We start from the raw sequence: 20,103 nt of genomic DNA, 5'->3' as shown, positions 1-20,103 counted from the left end.
AAAGCAAAATATCTTTTATGAGAATTTGAGGTGTAGGGTGATGTAATAAGAATTCTAGACTTTTTTAGAGATTGTTACAAACTGTGGGTTTTAAATGGTTACATTTTCTGTATAATAAAACCAGTTTCTATTTTTTTCTTAATCCTAACGTATTTATATTAAAAGGAAAAAGTTTAATTTCATGGGAGATTTAATAAAGATGTTACGTATAGTCAATCGCAGTTCTTGTTAGCTGGATATATTTACAATTAAAGTGGCGATCCCCAATTGGGCAACGAGCTAGAGCGTGCGCACAGTGAGTGAGGTTGCTTGACGCGTCAACGCAGCAGAAGTGGATGTACTGCGCAAGCGCATTGCATCCCTTACGATGCGAGGGATGCTTGGCCACCGCCTTCCATCCAGCCGCGCTGCAACCGCTTCGCTTTCCTCCCAGTCCTCCCACCCCTCAGCATCCCGACCGCGTTACCCACCCCACAGTCTCCGATGCTGCATGAAGGATTTCCCCCTCTCCCCGCGGGACACGCGACGATATTCAACACGCATCGCGCTTACAAAAATGGACTGCGACGCTCGTTGTAAATTAAAGCGCTGATAACATTTTATTCAGTCTTCAAATATGAATCATGCGTCTGATATTCCATCTGTGTCTGCTTGCTAGCATATTTATTTCCTTGCTGTCTTCTGTTGCCTCAACGGGTAAGTATATTTTTTACCATTTTGACAGTTTAATATTCTATATCCCTCATACAAGGTTTGTGTTGTATGTTTGCTAGACGTTATTTTAACGTTTTTCGAATGTTTTCTGATGCGGTAGGAAATCCCAGCTGATAAATACGCAGAACATGGAGGGAGGGTTATACTGGCTCGGATTGAGTAGCCTCCATTACTTTACTGTGTTTACGGCCATTTATATGTGTCAATCTGTGTGTGTGTGTGGGGGGGGGGGGGTAAAAGCTTTTGAAGGCCTCTCAGTGGGTTGACAGCACCATTAGTATGGTGTTGGGGAATGGTAGACGGACATCCAGCATCCGGAGTCGCACTGAATATCAATTCGATTACCATGAGAACAGATTATTATGATGCGCCTCTAATGCATTTACAATGCAGATATCAGTTTTCAAATGAAGGTAAAAATAGATAGGGTTATATTTGCTCAATGCGTCTCTCTTATTTCCCTGTTGCCATAACTTAGGCCTATTATATAATTATGTCACGTCTTGTTCTCTCATGCACACAGTCTTGACTGTGCGTTCAGATGTCAGTGTTTTTATTTGGTTATGTCGTGGCATACACACATCTGCATAAGAAGATCTGCGCAGTCTCTCTCTCTCTCTCTCTCTCTCTCTCTCTCTCTCTCTCTCTCTCTCTGCAGCATCACAGGGCTGCAACCGCTGCCACACGTTCATGTATAATTGACAGGATTACTTCCTCATATCTAAACCGTCAAGCAGTAAACATATTCCTGATGCTGTTCCTCCTCTCGCGCAGTTTCCGGCTCCTTGCAGTATGGAGAACTCAGGGATCGGCCCGTGCCTGCCACACCGCGAGCCACAGCAGCGGCGCCGCCGGGCAACACCACGAGAGGAAAAACGCGAGCGCGCGACATTACCATCACTTATCCCTCGCGGCTCATATATTACCTGAATGAAGACTCGGAGAGCGCGTATCATGACCTGGACACTCGCGCGCGGAATCAGGCCGGTGATGGACAGGTGAGACGCGGGCTGTCACTCAGCAAGTGCACGTCAGTGTGCGTTAATGCTGGTCGAGCGTTGGAGAGCCCTCTCATATGTTTTATTATTCATATGTGTTTGTGATACACCAAATGCAGGCCATGATTCAAGAGTTGCACGCTAGATGTATGTAAAATAGCAAATATTGCATTTACATGGATGCCTTTATGAGACGCTTCTATCCAAATTGACTTGCTTAAGGGGTTTGGAGGTTTACATTTATCAGTATGGGGCGGTAACCTTGACAGGGTTTTTCCTAGTCCAAGACTTAAATCCATGTTTGGGTTGCCTTAATTTAAAAACACCTTGCACTGACATATCTTTACATATATCAGTGCCATTGTTTTGTCTCAAGATGCACACCAGACACCAGGATAGGTTTTTGTAACATTAGTGATTGTAAAAACTATTTAGTCCTAGATTAATGTAAACACGGTCTGGGAAACTTCCCCTATGTACTCACTTGGATCACAAACCTCTGTATATCAAACCCCTATAGCAGATGCACAAAATGCCCAATGCTCAAAGCTGGTCCAGGTTCACCAGTCCCAGTCCGCTCTCACAAATCTAAAACACTTTTCGCAAAAGCAGCATTTTTCCGTCCCCCAACAGAGACTCTCCATACTAAACAGACAGGATGTGGAATTGCTTTGTGCACACAGTTTCTATTTAGTTTTGCCAATGCAGTATTTTTTTTTTTCAGTACAACAGCACAGCTGTGTGATTTGTGTTTTTCTTGTTGTGGAACGACAGTTATATCTACCAGTTCACTAATAGACAGTTGTTGTTTGTTTAGCATAATACATTTTTCATGTAGGCTAAAGATTTTTGGAATAACAGATTGATGGCAGGATTTATATACCAACATATGTTTGTTTTCTGAAGTGTAAATAAATTTTTCTCCCTCAATGTAGGATGTCCACCTGGCCCAAGCAAGTTTCCAGCTGGAAGCCTTTGGCTCCACATTTACACTGGACCTTACTCTGAACAAGTAAGTGTGTGTAGTGAGGTAGAAGAACGTAAATAAAAAATGAGATCACATTCATAACAGAATCACTGATGCAACTTCTAATCTACTAACAGCGATGTCCTGAAGGTCACACAATGCGATTGATGCAGAAGACAATGTTCTCCCATTGCACACTTACTAAGCACAATAGTGCCTAGGATATAGAGCAGTAGCTTCATTGTTGCTTTTCGAAACATTGGTGCTCGGTTTGGTGGAAAATTGTGATCCTGTGAAATCCAGCCTGAAGAAATTGATTTTAATCAGTTTCAAATTGATATCAATTTTTGACATGACCTTCTCAGTCAATACTAAAGATATCACACAATGTTCTTTACATTAGGATGATTTTATGTAGAAAACAGTAACTCAGAAAAAAAACACTTTAGCTGGGTTTTACAAGACTGGCTTACATTGACATTGTAAAAATCTCATTCATCTTTTTTTAGTGATCTGTTATCTTCGGACTATATGGAGATCCACTATGAGAAAGATAAGCCAGTTCTCTCCAGGGTAAGACCAACACATTAATATCAAACACATTCCTTTAAATAAATTAAGTAAATTAAGTTTACTTTGTCCACAAAAAGTATTTTTAACACACATTAGAAATTGTAACACATAATTTAATTATAAAATGTCACGTTAAATAACATTGAGGTTTACATAAGCATTGTAAGCATTGAAGAATGTGCTTCTGTTTAGGGCGGTGAACACTGCTATTACCACGGCCAGGTGAGAGGACAACAGGACTCCCGCGTGGCTCTGTCCACCTGCAACGGGCTGCAGTAAGAACCGTTTCATTGTTTGTGTGTGAGATAAAAAGAGAAAGTCTGACCCGGAGGAGACCCACTGTGACGCCAGATGGTGGTTGATACACATGAAGAGATCTGAATGTCAACATGAGTGTGTGGTTGGAAAGAGAAGACATGTTTGTTAGGCAATAAAAACAGCTTTGTTTTTCTTGTCACTAGTAGATGATTTGACTCTGTGATTGTTTATTAAACCCTTGTGTTTCATTCTTTTAGCGGGATGTTTGATGATGGTAAATTCGTCTATCTCATCGAGCCTTTGAAAGCGATTCACACCGTGGTAAGATCTCAAAATTGTAGGTTATCCTGGTTTAATTTGCCACACAACTAGTCTGTCGATATCACTCGGGCCTTTGCACTTTTTAGGAAACTGAAGCACGACCCCACACATTGCGACAAACATCATCGCTGCGTATGACCTCTGCCCCTGCTAGTTGGGGTAAGCGTGTGACAGTCTTGGTAACAGTATAAAGTTACAAGGCTAGATATTATGACCACGCCCTCATCTCTATGGTTACCTTCATGTCTGTTTCTTTCTGCTGCTGATGACCTAGATGAGGAAAAAGAAGAGAAACAGATTTTCGCCAGCATGCCTTGGTTGAAAAGGAGGAGGAAAAGAGCTGTAAGAAAATGATACTTAACCTTTTCAATGGGTTGCAGTGTTTCCATGGAAACTCTATCAATATTGTAGAGTTTCGTTGCAAAACGAGATAAATCAAATTTTTAACATTTTTGTCAAAACATGTTTATTATTATGTTATCATGTTATTATTTTGTTTTATGGTGCTACTTAGCTGAATTTTTTAAGTTATGAAGGTTTAAATCAAAACAAACCAACTGCAGTTGAATTGAAATTAATTGGAATGCACAACCAAAAAACGAGATTTCTGAACAATTAAAAAAGCGGTGGTTATCTCGTTTTGCACATTATAATTTTAGTTTGTGATGTTTGTTTCTTTTTTTGCGTTCTTAGGTGCCACGGAACATTTTTGAAGAAATGAAATACCTGGAAGTAATGATTGTCGCTGACCACAACACGGTGGGTTTATCTATTCAACATAATCATGGGCAGTACGTCTGTTTTCAGAAAATTTTGCTAAAAATTAGAGGTAGACCGATTAATCGGCACCGATAGTTCATTGGTGGAACAATCGGCTATCGGCAAAAAATCCATGCCAGTTTTTCTGAGTGCGTCCGTTGCTTCATATCATTATAAAGTTATTAATTTGCTGAATAGATGCCCCATTAGCTGAGAAACAACAGCAGGAACCTATGTTTGTCGTCAAGGCTGACAGGACAATAATATTAGGGATACCTCAAACATAATACACGTAGATAAATCCAACTCAAATGTTTAATGTCATGATTATTACTATCCATTTGCATTTGTTTATTTCCAGCTGGTTACTTCTATCCATATTTTAAATTAATAACGAGAGATAGCAAACTATATGCAGCTGTCAGCTACGTTAACATATCCAATAAATCAAAATCTGATTTGAGGGGTTTTTTTAATCATCACTGCAATACATCTTTTGTTATTTTGATTAAATAATCATTAAATGTTAAAACAGAAACAAATAAAGTACAAGACTACACATATAATATACACTTATGTAATTAATATTTTACCATTGTGAGTATTTCAAAGAAGTATTTACTTGAATACTAATATATTTTTATTTATTTATTTCATTAAGCACATTTTCATGGTACAGTACTGTTGTTTTATTACTTTTGTAATACATTTCAGCACTGTTTCACTTTGAGTGTTATGTTTGTTTTTTATCCAGTATCCATTTTAAAAACTATCGGTCATTTAATCGGTTATCGGCAAGCAGGGACCAAATTAGTTGTCGGTATCGGTAAAATCCACTATCCGTCGACCTCTAATAAAAATTATGAATTCAGTTGTTTTAAAACACTAATTGCATCGTTCATTTTTTAAAGGGGTGCTATTATGCTTTTTCACTTTTTCAACTTAAGTTACTGTGAGTAACGTTGATATTTGAGCAGTTTCTTAAAGAGCACCAATGGTCCGATTTTACATTTCCTTTGGTGTGTAGGTGTGTATTAGTACATGTTAACGATATGCAAAAGATAAATATTTTAAAGTAAACAATGATGCGACTTATTGTCTCCAACATAAATCTCTTTTCTTGGACTACACCAAACACACGGATTATAGGCAAAAATTTACTTCCTGGGATTTACGACATTATCATAATTTCTCCACCTTCGGACTCACAGCCTGTAAGCTAACTCATGTTAGCTTTGCATTGTGACCGAATCTTTCAAACATGTGTAACATTTCAAAAGTATCGAAGTGCACCCCAGAAACAGAATTAAGATTCCGAAAAATCTCATAATAGGACCCCTTTAAAGAATTACTATATAAATGGTCCACTAGAGGGGACTAAATAACGAAACGAATGCCGTTTAATGTATGAAAAGCATTATTTACAGTATGCCTTGAGACACAGTGTTTTTACAGTTTGAACCCTTTTGTTTTTACAGTTTAAAAGGCATAAGAATAAGAAGCATACCCGCAACTCGGCCAAATCGGTCGTCAACCTGGTAGACGCTGTAGGTTTATGTATTTCATTAATCTAAATGTTGCAAAATTTGTCACATTTTTTCCATCTAAAGTTCAAATAATTTTCCCTTTAGATTTTTAAAGAACAGCTGAATACACGTGTGGTATTGGTTGCCGTGGAGATTTGGACAGACAGGGACCGGATTCCACTGAGCGTGAAGCCATTGGAAATGTTACGGGATTTTTCAAAATATCGTCAACAAAACATCAACATCAAGGCTGATGCTGTGCACCTGTTTACGTGAGTTCGGGAGGTTTCTGGATAGTGGTAGGTGGTTAAGGATGTGGCCCACAGTGGTTGTAAGTTGCTATAAAATAAAATAGGTAAATAGCCAATTAAAAGCATGTTGTTGTAAATTCATTTCGTTTGATGTCGATAAAGGTTTCTCTTTACAGGAATGTGACATTTCATTACGGTCGGAGCAGCGTTGCATACATCGGCGGCGTGTGTTCCAAAGGAAGAGGAGTTGGGGTCAATGAGGTAAGACACACAATGCATCATGGGTAAACAGACTGGGTTTGAAAAATAAGGTGACATGTTCAATAGGGTAACATGTATTTGTTACACTCTCTTCAGTTTGGCAGCACATGGACGATGGCTGCCTCACTCTCTCAAAGCTTAGCACAGAATCTAGGTATCCAATGGGATCCTGTGATCAGGAAGAGTAAGTTTGTGTCACTTCGTATTGTCACATTGTGATTCTTATTGTATGGATTCCAGTTAAAGTGACTGTCTAACTGTCCTGTGTTTTTGTCAGAGGAATGCGGCTGCATGGATTCATGGGTGGGATGTATAATGGAAGACACTGGGTATCGCCAACATTGCACACATGCAGACTATCCGATAAACTCCTCAAAATATCCAACTGCTTTTTTAGCTCTAAGATTTCTTGATTTACGTTGTTTGTTTCTCACGGTTTATTTATGTCTCATAGAGTGCAACACCCACGCAGGTTTTCCAAATGCAGCATCACTGACTACAGGAACTTCCTTCTAAGAGGCGGTGCATCGTGTCTGTTTAACAAACCCAACAAGGTAGGCTAAAACAATAGTTTGGACACACATATAAACCATTTGAAGGATAGTTTATCTAAAAAATGCCTCCCTCAGGTCATTCAAAACCTTTTTTCTTTCTTCCATGAAGAAACTATTTTAGGTTTTTGTGTGTTTCACAAGCTATTTGTAATTTGTGTTGACAGCTCTTCGAGGCTACAGAATGTGGAAATGGTTATGTGGAGGTGGGAGAGGAGTGTGACTGTGGGGCTCGAATGGTGAGCACTTCAAACCTTAATTTCTACATAGGTGTTTCTGTTTCTCAATTGGTAGACCATTGCATTAGCAGCACTAAATGGGTTTGATTCCCAGGAAGCACATATACTAATAAAATGTATCTTTTGAATGCATTGTTAGTCACTTTGGTATCTGTGAAAAAACACACGTGATCACATGTGAAATGTGTTTTTTAGGAAAATTTTTGTGTGAATCCCATGTGAATCACATGTGATCACATGTGCATAATGTGGTGACAATTTTTGAGATGTGGACAACATGTGCCACATGTGATACACTGATTTCACATGTGATCACATGTGTTTCACATTGGATTCACACAAAATTTTTCCAGAAACACACATTTCACATGTGAATTTGCACATGTGAAATTCATGTGACTTTTCTGTAAGGAAATGCACTGTTAGTCACTTTGGCATTTGCCAAGTAGTGGTTGGCCGAAATATTGCTGAATCCGATATATATCGGCTGATATTTGGATTTTTTATTATAAGCATCGGCTAGTAGTTCACATACTAATCAAATGTATCGTTTGACTGCACTGTTAGTCACTCTGGTATCTGGCAGATAGTGGTCAACCGATATATTGCTTAATCCGATAAGCATCGGCTGATATTTGAACATTTTTTATTATCAGCATCAGCTAATACTTCACATACTAATAAAATGTATAGTTTGAATGCACTGTTAGTCACTTTGCATCTGCCAAATAGTGGTTGACCGATATTGCTGAGTATATTGCTGAGTCCGATATATATCAGCTAATTTTTTATTATCAGCATCGGCCAATAGTTCACATATTTATAAAATGTATAGTTTGAATGTACTGTTAGTCACTTTGCATCCAAATAGTGGTTGACCGATATATAACTGAAACCGATATATATCGGTCGATATTTGGTAACTTTTTATTATCAGCATCGACCAATAGTTCACATACTAATAAAATGTAAGTTAGTCACTTAGGCATCTGCTAAAAAGTGGTCGACCGATATATTGCTGAGTCCGGCATATATCGGCTGATATTTGGACATTTTTCATTATCAGCATTGGCTAATAGTTCATATGCTAATAAAATGTATAGTTTAATGCACTGTTAGTCACTTTGCATCTGCCAAATAGTGGTTGACCGATATATAACTGAATCCGATATATATCGGCCGATGCTTGGTAACTTTTTATTATCAGCATCGACCAATAGTTCACATACTAATAAAATGTATCATTTGAATGCACTGTTATTCACTTTGCATCTGCCAAATAGTGGTTGACCGATATATTGCTGAGTCCGATATATATCGGCTGATATTTGAACGTTTTATTATCAGCATCGGCCAATAGTTCACATATTTATAAATTGTATAGTTTGAATGCACTGTTAGTCACTTGTGGTCGGCCGATATATTGCTGAGTCCGGTATATATCGGCTGATATTTGGACATTTTTCATTATCAGCATTGGCTAATAGTTCATATGCTAATAAAATGTATAGTTTAATGCACTGTTAGTCACTTTGCATCTGTCAAATAGTGGTTGACCGATATATAACTGAATCCGATATATATCGGTCGATATTTGGTAACTTTTTATTATCAGCATCGACCAATAGTTCACATACTAATAAAATGTATAGTTTGAATGCACTGTTAGTCACTTTTGTATCTACCAGATAGGGGTCGACTGATATATTGCTGAGTCCGATATATATCGGATGATATTTGGGAGGGAAATTATTATCAGCTTCAGCTAATAGTTCACATACTAATAAAATGTATAGTTTGAATGCACTGTTAGTCACTTTGGCATCTACCAAGTAGTGGTCGACCGAAATATTGCTGAATCCGATGTATACCGGCTGATATTTGGATTTTTTTTATTATAAGCATCGGCTAATAGTTCACATACTAATAAAATGTATAGTTTGAATGCACTGTTAGTCACTTTGGTATCTGCCAGATAGTGGCCCGACCAATATATTGCTGAGTCCGATATATTTTGGCTAATATTTGAACTTTTTATTATTAGCATCGGCCAATAGTTCAGATATTTATAAAATGTATAGTTTGAAATCACTGTTAGTCACTTTGGTATCTGCTAGATAGTGGCCGACCAATATATTGCTGAGTCCGATATATATTGGCTAATATTTGAACTTTTTATTATTAGCATCGGCCAATAGTTTAGATATTTATAAAATGTATAGTTTGAATTCACTGTTAGTCACTTTGGTATCTGCCAGATAGTGGCCGACCAATATATTGCTGAGTCCGATATATATCGGCTGATATTTGAACTTTTTATTATCAGCATCGGCCAACAGTTCACATATTTATAAAATGTATAGTTTGAATGCACTGTTAGTCACTTTGGCATCTGCCAAATAGTGGTTGACCGATATATTGCTGAGTCCGATATATATCGGCTGATATTTGGGGGGGGAAATTATTATCAGCATCAGCCAATAGTTCACATACTAATAAAATGTATAGTTTGAATGCACTGTTAGTCACTTTGGCATCTGCCAAATAGTGGTTGACCGATATATTGCTGAATCCGATATATATCGGCTGATATTTGGGGGGAAATTATTATCAGCATCAGCTAATAGTTCACATACTAATAAAATGTATAGTTTTAATGTACTGTTAGTCACTTTGGCATCTGCTAAAAAGTGGTCGACCAATATATTGTTCCCAAATATATATCTGCACGATGTTTTGACGGGTTTTTTTCATTGACCGATAAATTTTTTTTGCTGTTCCGCTGCACAACGTCGAACCCAGCCATTGTAAAGCCAGGGTTTGACAGGCAGTAAAATGACCATCATTCCTTTTTTAACATGATGCCACATTGCTTTTTTAATATCGGCATCTGCCATTAAAACCCCATATCGGCCGACCACTACTGTCAAATTCGTAACTGTAAATATACAAATAACTTTCTGTCAAGAAAAGACATGCATATACATAACTATTTATGCTGACCAATGTAAATTAAACTTGCAAGCATTGTTTAATTTTTCTGGTGACCACTGTGTTTGTGTATCTCTGTGTTGATACAGGATTGCTATAAAGACTGCTGTAAAAAGTGTTCTTTGTCTAATGGTGCTCACTGCAGTGATGGCCCCTGCTGTAACGCCACCTGCCTGGTGAGACACTTTAAGTCCTTCTTCACTCCATAGATTATAACATTGTCCAGCCTGTAGTAAAGTGCTTTTTATGTGATTAATATTTTAAAATACTCTCTTTTTTCTATTTCATCACTCAGTTTGTCCCTCGGGGATACAGCTGTCGAGACGCAGTGAATGATTGTGACATATCAGAGACCTGTTCCGGAGACTCAGGACAGGTCTTGCACTTTTTTCGGCCTTTGTTCCTCACAGAATAACTTTAATTTCTGCGCCCCAATGAAGAATAATAACTTCTGTTCAAGCACAGAAATCGCAGTGTAATGCAATGATGGGACATCTGAGATTAAAATTTTATTTTTTTAGTCATTTGCAGAACTACCTTTATCTTAAGAATGTAACAGTTGGGAAATGACAATAACAGTATCATAGAACATGATGATGTTTCACACTTTACACCCCCGAAATCCCTATAACGCCCTCACTATCAACCAGTCATAACTGCCATAACAGAAGGCATGTTATTTAGTAAACGACAGCCCGCCTGCATCTTTAACACTTTTTTATCAAATCGTGCAGGTTGGTTATTCAGTTGACTTACACTTATCAGTTATATTATATGTGTAATATATGGCTTATGTAATTACTTCAGAATCTTATTTAATTTAATCATTTGTACCTTTAAATATTTTTCATATTTAACTACATTAACAAGTATTGCTAATATTGCTGACCCTGGACCACAAAAGTCTTAAAGGAACAGTATGTAAGAAATTTATATCAATTAATCATAAAATGGCCCTGATATCTAGACATTAAGAAAACATTTTCATTTCAAATACTTATATCACTGACAACAGTGATCCAGCCAGGATATTGTCATTTAAAAAGTGGAGGTGCAGCACTCAACTGATGTTTATGTTGTCATTTTGTGTATTGGCCACCAGTTGTGTGATTGCAGTACCAGTTTTAGCCACAAGTTTTGTGATTGCAATACCAGTTTTGGCCACAATCCTACATACTGTTCCTTTAAGTTGCACGGGAATATTTGTAGCAATAGCCAGTAATACATTTTATGGGTCAAAATTATCGATTTTTCTTTCATGCCAAAAATCATTAGGATAATACGTAAAGATTATGTTTCATGAAGATATTTAGTAAATTTCCTACCGTAAATATATCAAAACTTTATTTGGACAATTGCACCCTCAGATTCCAGATTTTCAAAGAGCTGTATCCCGGCCAAATATTGTCATATACTAACAAACAGAAGATGTATAAATGTCATTTTTTAAGATTTATAAGGCTTTGTGGTCAAGGGTCACATAGCTATGCACAATGAGCCCAATCTTAAAAAGTACTTTTAGAACGTAATACTAAAAGTAAATAATATTAAATAATAAAAATAATATTTACATTTTAAATGTAGAGAAACATTCTTATCAGTGTAAAAAATATTTTGTCTTTGTTTTTCTTATAGTGCCCCCCTAATCTTCATAAGCAAGATGGCTACTCATGTCAACTCAATCAGGTCAGACAAGATTAACTTAATAAATCTATTTTTTAGGGATGCACCGATACAAAATTTCAACTTTTATACTGATTATAGGGCGATATATTGGTGCATTCCTAGTATTTCATAAATAATATTTAGAGTATTTTTGCTCTATTACTCCCTGCGGTTTACTTTTATTCCAGGGTCGCTGTTACAGTGGTGAATGTAAGACCCGGGACGGTCAGTGCAAATACGTCTGGGGTTCAAGTGAGTGACACTGATGTCCCCTAATAATTTATACACCCGCTCATGCCAAACAAAAGCACTTTACCTGCTGTTCTTTACCTGTATCTATCAGAGGCTGAAGGCTCAGAGAAGCACTGCTATGAAAAGTTAAACACAGAGGGGAACGAAAAAGGGAATTGTGGGAAAGATGGAGACAAATGGGTCCCATGCAGCAAGCAGTAAGTTTGCTTCACACAAGTCACTAAAAAGACATGATTTGTTGTTTTTTGTTTGTTGTGTTACAACGCGATTCAGTTACGGTACATTCACACGGAGCGTCAGCGTTAACGCTTCTCATTTACTTTAAATGGGTGAGGTCATGCGTTGCTGAACTGAGTTGTGAATCTGTCGACTTCACGCCACTGCCGTTGCTCGCGGCAGAAGTTTAACAATTCTCAAATTTTCAAGCGCCAACGCACGCGTCAATTACGTTTATGCAAGACCGGAGAGCAGAGGAGCATGTGCGGCCACTGTCATTGGCTGTTGGCCACGCTTCAAACACACCTTCCGTCAGGCGTTAATATATCTGTCAGGATATATGACCAGTTACGATGCCTTCTCCATTATTTTACATGTTAATGTTACACTGAAAATTGTATTTAGCTCCTGTTTTTGGACCATTTATGTCATTTGCAAAAATCACAATCAACATTAAGATTAAATTGCATATAAAAGAGGCCTGTTCACACTAAAAAAGAATCAAAATTAAATTAAGGGTGTTTCCAGACCTGTAGATCGATTGGTTTGTTCCGAAACCGGGGGTTAAAACGCTACAATGTTGCAATTTTATCTTGGTTCTGTTTCTATTCACAAGGCAATTTTCCAAATGGACCAGACTAGACCTGTCACGGTTATGAAATTTTGCTGACGGTAATTGCCTAATAAATTGTGGCGATTATGATGGTTAATTGCCTGTTTAGTGCTTTGACGATTATGACGATTAATTGTCTGTTTTATTGCTTTGACATGTAATTCTCATACTTTTTTGTTTGTTTATGAAATAACTTTCACACATTATTGTGATTATTTAAGTTAAATATTTTGCAACGTTTACCTGGCAGTAAATATTAATAAACATAACACATATTTTAAAGTAATCTGAAAATGTCTCATTAATACAGGCGCTGCAGCTCCCCCATGTGTTTTTTAGAGAGATGTGCAATCATTGCAGTGATCTGAAATCATCGCAATGAGGTCAAACAATCGCGATGAGGCGATTATTTAATCATTGTGACAGCCCTAGACCAGACTTGGTTAATACAAGTCACGTAGAAGTTTATTTCCTGTGATTTTGCTTAAAGTCCGCAGCTTTGCTGCATTATTGTGTGGCTTTTTTTGTAACAGCTTATATTACTTCATTTTATGCAGAACAAAATTCCTACTAGGTACCTATTATGGGGAGTTAAAAGACATTTTATAAGGCTGTTTTAAATGGCGTTTACGTGCTCACCAGAATTCGTCACCAAAGAGTTATCAGGTATGTTCATGGTTAATAAAGCAATAAGATAGCCTGTTCATTGATGGGTTGGGTCGGATTGCTTTCACACTTATAGCGAACCACTACAGAATTTGTTTGCAATTGGACCGAGACCACCAGGCGGCTTCGGATCGGTTGTTTTGGTGCAGATCCGAGCGTGATGACGTGCTCACATATGCTAAATGAACCGGACCAAGGGAGAAAACGCACCAGGTTCAAAAACAAAGCCTCGGATCTGAAAACTGAAAACTCCCTTTTATACTCCCTTTCATACTAAACAAATGCAGATTGTGCTAGATTAAACATTTGGTGCCAAAATGTCAAAGGTCCTTATCTTATCTAATATTTTTACAAATGTGTAAATTCACAGCGATGTGTTTTGTGGGTACCTACTGTGTGCCAATATTGGGAGAAGCCCAAGGATTGGAACCCTGAAAGGTGACATCACTCCAACCACCTTCAACCATCAGGGAAGACTAGTGGACTGCAGTGGGTTCCTCGATTTTATCTGTCGAGAATTGCTTAAAAATGTTTTTTTTGACTGTGTACTCTGTTTTTCTTTGGTTTTAGTGGAGGACATGTGCTGTTAGATGATGATACTGATTTAGGGTTTGTGGAAGACGGGACTCCATGTGGCCCCTCTATGATGTGCCTTGAGCGGAAATGTCTACCTATCTCCTCCCTGAACCTCACAGCTTGCCCGTCTGGCCCGGGCGGCCAAGTCTGCTCCTCTCACGGCGTGAGTAATCTCCATCTGACGCGTACTGCTGTTCACACAAAAACACTGCAGATCAGGGCTGAAAATAACTTGGGGGTGAATTCAAAAACATGAAAGCCAGAAATCCATTCAAATCTACTTACAGTTTTTATTCCAGAATTCTCATCCCAAAGCCAGATAAATGGCATATTACATTGTTTGAATGTCCAGAATCGAATAGTATAAAAGTGAAACTTGCTTTAATCAATGGTGCATACTCGCATTTGCTTACTTGGTGTTTAAAGGATTAGTCAATTTTTTTAAAACAAATCCAGATAATTTACTCACCACCATGTCATCCAAAATGTTGATGCCTTTCTTTGTTCAGTCGAGAAGAAATTATGTTTTTTGAGGAAAACATTCCAGGATTTTTCTCATTTTAAGGGACTTTAATGGACACCAACATGTTACAGTTTTAATGTAGGTTGAAATTGCAGTTTCAACTGAGTTTCAAAGGACTCTAAACGATCCCAAACGAGGCATAAGGGTCTTATCTAGCGAAACGATTGTCATTTTTGATAATAAAAATAAAAATATGCACTTTTAAACCACAACTTCTCATCTATGTCTGGTCCTGTGACGTGCCAGCACGACCTCATGTAAGTGCGTAATGCCCCTGGAAAGGTCACGTGTTACATATATGAAATGCACATTTGCGGACCATTTTAAACAATAAACTGACACAAAGACATTAATTAGCATCATTCCACATACAACAACGTCGGAACGGTCCTCTTTCTCCACACTTGTAAACATTGGGGCGTAGTTTGGTATACGTCCTCAGTGACCTCTTGACGTGATAACGTATTGCGTGAGGTCGCGCTGGCGCGTCACATGACCGGAGATATAAGAGAAGTTATGGTTTAGAAGTGCATATTTTTAATTTTTCTTGTCAAAAATGAAAATCGTTTCGCTAGATAAGACCCTTATGCCTCGTTTGAGATCGTTTATAGAGTTCTTTGAAACTCCGTTGAAACTGCAATTTTTAATTGCATTAAAACTGTTAAGTGTTGGGGTCCATTAAAGTACATTAAAATGAGAAAAATCCTGGAATGTTTTCCTCAAAAAACATAATTTCTTCTCGACTGAACAAAGAAAGACATCATCATTCTGAATGACATGGTGGTGAGTAAATTATCTGGATTTTTTTTAAGAAAATTGACTAATCCTTTAAGGATTTGCATAGAACCACTAACGACCTAGCAACCACCCAAAACACCATAGTAATCATGTCACATGCCCTAGCAACCACCCAGAACCAAGATCCAATCAATTGCACAGAAAAACCTCTAAATCAGCCACCACATCCTAAAATGGGGTTGTTTAGTTTTAAACATCATGAATGACACATCAGTAATACTGTTTTTCTCCTGCTTATCAATCCTCAGGTGTGCAATAATGAAGCAACCTGCACCTGCGATGCTACCTGGGCGGGAACCGACTGCAGCATGCACGACCCCCCAAAATTGCCACCTGTCATCGAGGACCCGGGCCCCAAGGGTTCGTGATATCTCCTATTTTTTTAAATAAATACAAAACCCAGTCAGCAATGCCATATGCAAACACAAAACTTTCAGCACATATAACACATAAGCGACAGCCACTGCAGAGCCACTTCCAAATATCACAGCACCCCTATTTTGACACTGGGATCTTCCCTGTGCACTTTAACATACGTGTACTTTAAAATGGGGCCTTAAGTGACATTTTCTCTGTTGAATCACCCCTATTTCCTTTGCACAGTGAGCGTGGCCACAAACAGGCTGATAGGGGCAGTGGCAGGGACCATTCTGGCCCTAGGGGTGATTTTTGGAGGCACAGGGTGGGGAATAGAGTAAGCACCTCTTAACCCTTCAATGCCATTCCCCCAACAAAAGGGAGATCCCCTGTGTTTGCGCGTGTCCGTGCGAATTGTGTGTACGTGTTCTCCCAGTGGCTTTGTACCGTTGTGTTGAATGTGATGGTGACCTGTAATTTTTTCTATGTTGTGTAATTGATGGACTGATTGATTGGTATATATCTCTTTTTTTCTCCTCTCCCCTGGCTGCTATTTATTCATGGATCTTTTTATTATCACCCTGTGTTAATTAAGTGTTGCAGCGCTTCCCTCTTTGGTCCATGTGGGGCATTTACATAAACCGAACAAAAGCTACAAAGAAAAATACACGAGATGACCCGCACTCACACTGCTTGCGTGCGAAGATGCTGTAGCGCCAAATCCCCCCAGATCTGACCCACTTCCTGTGCATAGCTAATTATCAATCTCTCAAACAAGGTCTGATGGGTGCGTGAGTGCGTGAAAGTTCGTGCTGAGTGTGTTTGTGGGTTACTGTTTCTCTGTGAGTCTGCGTGCGCGTGTCTGTGCGATTGTCTCCGTCGGTAACTCAGAACGGCCCTGTGCTTTACAATCTCACGTGTGCCGCTCCCCTGTGCTAAAACCAGTACATCTGCCCCCCCCCAAAAAAAAAACTCCAAATAACATACATTTATTACATCAGACGTTATAAGACGGGTAAGTTCAGCGACACACCCTACCTATAGGACCACATACTGTAAACATACAAATAATTGAACTCAAGCATTTGATTTGTAAACCCTGCATGCTGTGCAGGAGCCCCCTTCGGCTTACGTCATGTTTCTCTCCCATCATGCCCTTCTGCAGGTCCTAGCGCCACCAACCTTATCATAGGCTCCATCGCAGGGGCCATCCTGATGGCAGCCATAGTGCTGGGGGGTACGGGATGGGGATTTAAGTAAGAGCTGCACCGCATGCTTCCTACTGCCTGCCAGCCTGGAACAGGCTCACATAAACACACAATTTTGAATTAAAACACAACACATATCACTACACACACACATATTCACACACACTCAAGGGCCTGGGCTTCTGCTACAGACGACAGAAACTAAAATAATAATGAACAATTGTACTTAGAGCTGCATAGTGTACGTGGTGTTATGTAAAGTATAATAAGTTTGTTCTGGTGCACCTTGAATTAATTTCGTAGTATCTGTATTATTAATGTAAGTTTTCCAAATAAATATTGATGATGACTGTACAACTGCATGTATTTTGTGCTTAGGAAATGACTTGCCGATGTTCGTAATCAATGAACTAATTGCGTTAAAAAAGTTGTTGAAAAACGGAATTGGTTGGACACGCTGTTGACTATAGCAGAACCTCTAGCAGACTGGCCCAACGCTTGACATGCATGCGAGCAAATTGATAAAGTAGATACTGAGCAAGATGTGTAATGACATATTAAAGAGAAAGTTGTTGTGTAATTGATTTCAAATGCTAACAATTCAAACGTGTATAAAAAGTATATCAGTATGCTATAGCAAGGTGGGAATTGTAAGACAATGTTACCATGTATGCTTCCACTAATGATGCAATTTTGAAAAATGTGTGTAGTAAGGGACATCAAATAGGCTGTGAGTGTAAATTTACCTTTTGGTCTTAAGATAATCTTGTATGTAGATTAGCAAATGTGAATCTTTTTTAATAAGATAACAGTAAAAAGTGGACAAGTAACACTAATGTTCACAATAGCATGTTCGTGGACAGAATAGAAGAGCTCTCGAAATACTCCTAGAGGACTTAGATCACCACAGCATGCCTGTTTGCACATAGCATCTTGACTGAGCCCATTTAGAGTTTGCATGTGGACTGGCACAAAGCCAGAGCTAAACCGGAGTGCTATCAGAGCATCGCACAAAGGCTGGGCTCACCTCATGTGAAGGAAGGGGTATTTATTGATCTCTTTAGTTTGAGAAGGGGTTGAGTTTTGTTGGGGCGGGTTGTTGGGTTGGTGTGGGGAGGGATGACGACTTGATTTACCCACTCTCCTCGCCGTGATCTCTCTCTCAATCCCCCCTCCGTTGTCTGAAAGGGTGAGAGTTTGAGCGGAGAGGGGTGGAGGTTGTGACGTAGGCAGCCTTTGTGCCATGGCTGGCTGCCACGCCCTCTTATCTCCCGGAAGGCCCTGGGCCCCCCTGAAAACCTAGAACTGAGCAAGAGCCCTCACCCCCCACCCGGACTCGCCCGGCACCGCTGCCTTTACTGCCTGCTTCACAGAGACCCGGTACAGATACACGCGCTCCACTGCACCTGCATGCTACCCCAAACACCCTCCTACACAGCGATAGTGGCGTCTCCCATCTAACCTCTCTATGGACAGGTGCATGTTAAAATGCTGGGATGCCCCACATCAAGCCACACTACGGGGAGGTTGTGTCAAACCCCTGTCGTTGTTGGTGTTGTTGCAGTACTTGTTGCCTTTATTGTTGTTCCTGGTGGTATCGTATCGTCGTTCATGTTGTGGGTGTGATGTCCTTTCTGACCCTCGATGTTGTACGCTCTTTCTTGCTGTTTTCTGTCTGTGTCAGTGTTTTTCTCCCAGGAGGTAATGTTCTTTTCCACATCCCTTGTTGTCTTTCTAACACATATACTCACCCAGTCAGTGGCGGGACACTCTGTGTCTCCTGTTGTTGCTTTAAAGGGCGGCCGCTTTTACCCGCCGCAACCCGACTGCATTAAAATAGCTTGGATGTAGAACAAACTCTTTTTTAATTAGAAAACAATGTTTTTAAGTTAAAGAACCAAGTCCAGAATGACTTTGTTTCAGCGGGGTTGCCGAGGGTCAAGGCGGTTCATGGCCCGAATGAGCAGTAAAGTTGCATGCTGACGGTTCTGACATTGCCCACACTAACCCCCTTCTATTCTGTTCTTTCCTGTTTGTTCTTATCGCCAAGAAATGTCAAGAAGAGACGATATGACCCTAACGCCAGTGCCATCTAAAGACTTTGAGAACTGCATCCTTGCCTTGTGTGCCCCTCGGTTCCGTCAGAACCTGCTGGACCGTACCTTCTCCTGCCGCTAACTCCGCTGCCGACGGAGTTGGCGTTACACGAATAAAATAAAGAAAGCAAGGGAAGACGAACGATCGGACACTTTTAGCCAAACCTAGAACTGCTTCTCCGGAACTGACCTTCTTCCTTTGTCCTTGAGCATCCACGCTGAGCCATTTGCAACCCAGATGAATGACTGAGCCAATGGTGACAGCGAAGACGAGGCACGACTTCCTGTTTACACTTCACGGACTCCGGTTCCGATCTCGGCATGAGCAGCTTAGCTGTGGACCTCGCATGGGACACCAATGCAAGAATATTGTTAAATAATAATGGAGGAAAGAAGAACGATTTATAAACGGTCGCTTAGGTCACAGTTCCAGTAAGTGGGTGAGCACATTCTTGTGTTTTCAGAGGGGCTGAATGGGCTTGATCATATCCAATGAGAGGGACCCATATCTTCTTCAGACAAACACTTCAAAGCATAAATAAAAATTTTGTTTGTTCATTTTATTTTTAGCATGTTATATTGCCGCCATTTTTGTAGTATTAATGAAACTATGAAATCAAGTTAGAAAAAGAATAAATTATACTTTTCGGCCAGCAGCCTTTGAAGCTGCATGATGAAATTACCTTTAAACTCCAGAGTCTTATATATGCCTGATGACGTCAGT

General features: G+C 39.3%; 1 protein-coding gene across 5 annotated transcripts; it reads left to right on the top strand.

Moving 5' to 3' along the window:
* Nucleotides 1-323: 323 nt before the first annotated feature.
* adam23a (ADAM metallopeptidase domain 23a) lies at nucleotides 324-19,942 on the top strand. 5 transcript variants are annotated; one of them, XR_012370830.1, is made up of 27 exons: nucleotides 331-696; nucleotides 1,489-1,712; nucleotides 2,648-2,724; nucleotides 3,189-3,252; nucleotides 3,445-3,527; nucleotides 3,768-3,831; nucleotides 3,918-3,990; nucleotides 4,106-4,173; nucleotides 4,525-4,590; nucleotides 6,069-6,137; nucleotides 6,222-6,388; nucleotides 6,544-6,628; nucleotides 6,725-6,812; nucleotides 6,906-6,957; nucleotides 7,083-7,182; nucleotides 7,347-7,418; nucleotides 10,499-10,585; nucleotides 10,705-10,785; nucleotides 12,045-12,095; nucleotides 12,263-12,326; nucleotides 12,418-12,523; nucleotides 14,192-14,314; nucleotides 14,395-14,560; nucleotides 15,967-16,078; nucleotides 17,241-17,331; nucleotides 18,472-18,663; nucleotides 19,334-19,473. XR_012370830.1 is itself a non-coding variant. In XM_073870839.1 (26 exons), the coding sequence occupies exons 1-26, from the start codon at nucleotides 624-626 to the stop codon at nucleotides 16,750-16,752; spliced, it is 2,388 nt and encodes a 795-aa protein (XP_073726940.1). In that variant the 5' UTR covers nucleotides 324-623; the 3' UTR covers nucleotides 16,753-17,227. The 5 variants fall into 5 exon arrangements, 4 of the variants coding, with proteins under 4 accessions (XP_073726940.1, XP_073726942.1, XP_073726943.1 ...); XM_073870839.1 differs by lacking the exons at nucleotides 17,241-17,331; nucleotides 18,472-18,663; nucleotides 19,334-19,473 and adding exons at nucleotides 16,322-16,412; nucleotides 16,671-17,227 and having other exon boundaries at nucleotides 324-696; XM_073870841.1 differs by lacking the exons at nucleotides 17,241-17,331; nucleotides 18,472-18,663 and adding an exon at nucleotides 16,322-16,412 and having other exon boundaries at nucleotides 327-696; nucleotides 19,334-19,942.
* Nucleotides 19,943-20,103: the final 161 nt, after the last annotated feature.

This window comes from Misgurnus anguillicaudatus, chromosome 8 (assembly GCF_027580225.2).
Source record: "Misgurnus anguillicaudatus chromosome 8, ASM2758022v2, whole genome shotgun sequence".
Classification (NCBI taxonomy): domain Eukaryota; kingdom Metazoa; phylum Chordata; class Actinopteri; order Cypriniformes; family Cobitidae; genus Misgurnus; species Misgurnus anguillicaudatus.
The sequence above is the reverse complement of the archived record's forward strand: the minus strand, read 5'-3'. Positions and strand labels throughout refer to the sequence as shown.

Excerpts from the sequence above, each read along its gene's own strand:
- adam23a (XM_073870839.1), top strand. The coding sequence starts at position 624 with ATGCGTCTGATATTCCATCTGTGTCTGCTTGCTAGCATATTTATTTCC. Across the intron at positions 10,786-12,044 it reads GTTCCGGAGACTCAGGACAG|TGCCCCCCTAATCTTCATAA; the intron begins GTCTTGCACTTT and ends TTTTTCTTATAG. Across the intron at positions 16,413-16,670 it reads GGCACAGGGTGGGGAATAGA|TGTTGCAGCGCTTCCCTCTT; the intron begins GTAAGCACCTCT and ends GTGTTAATTAAG.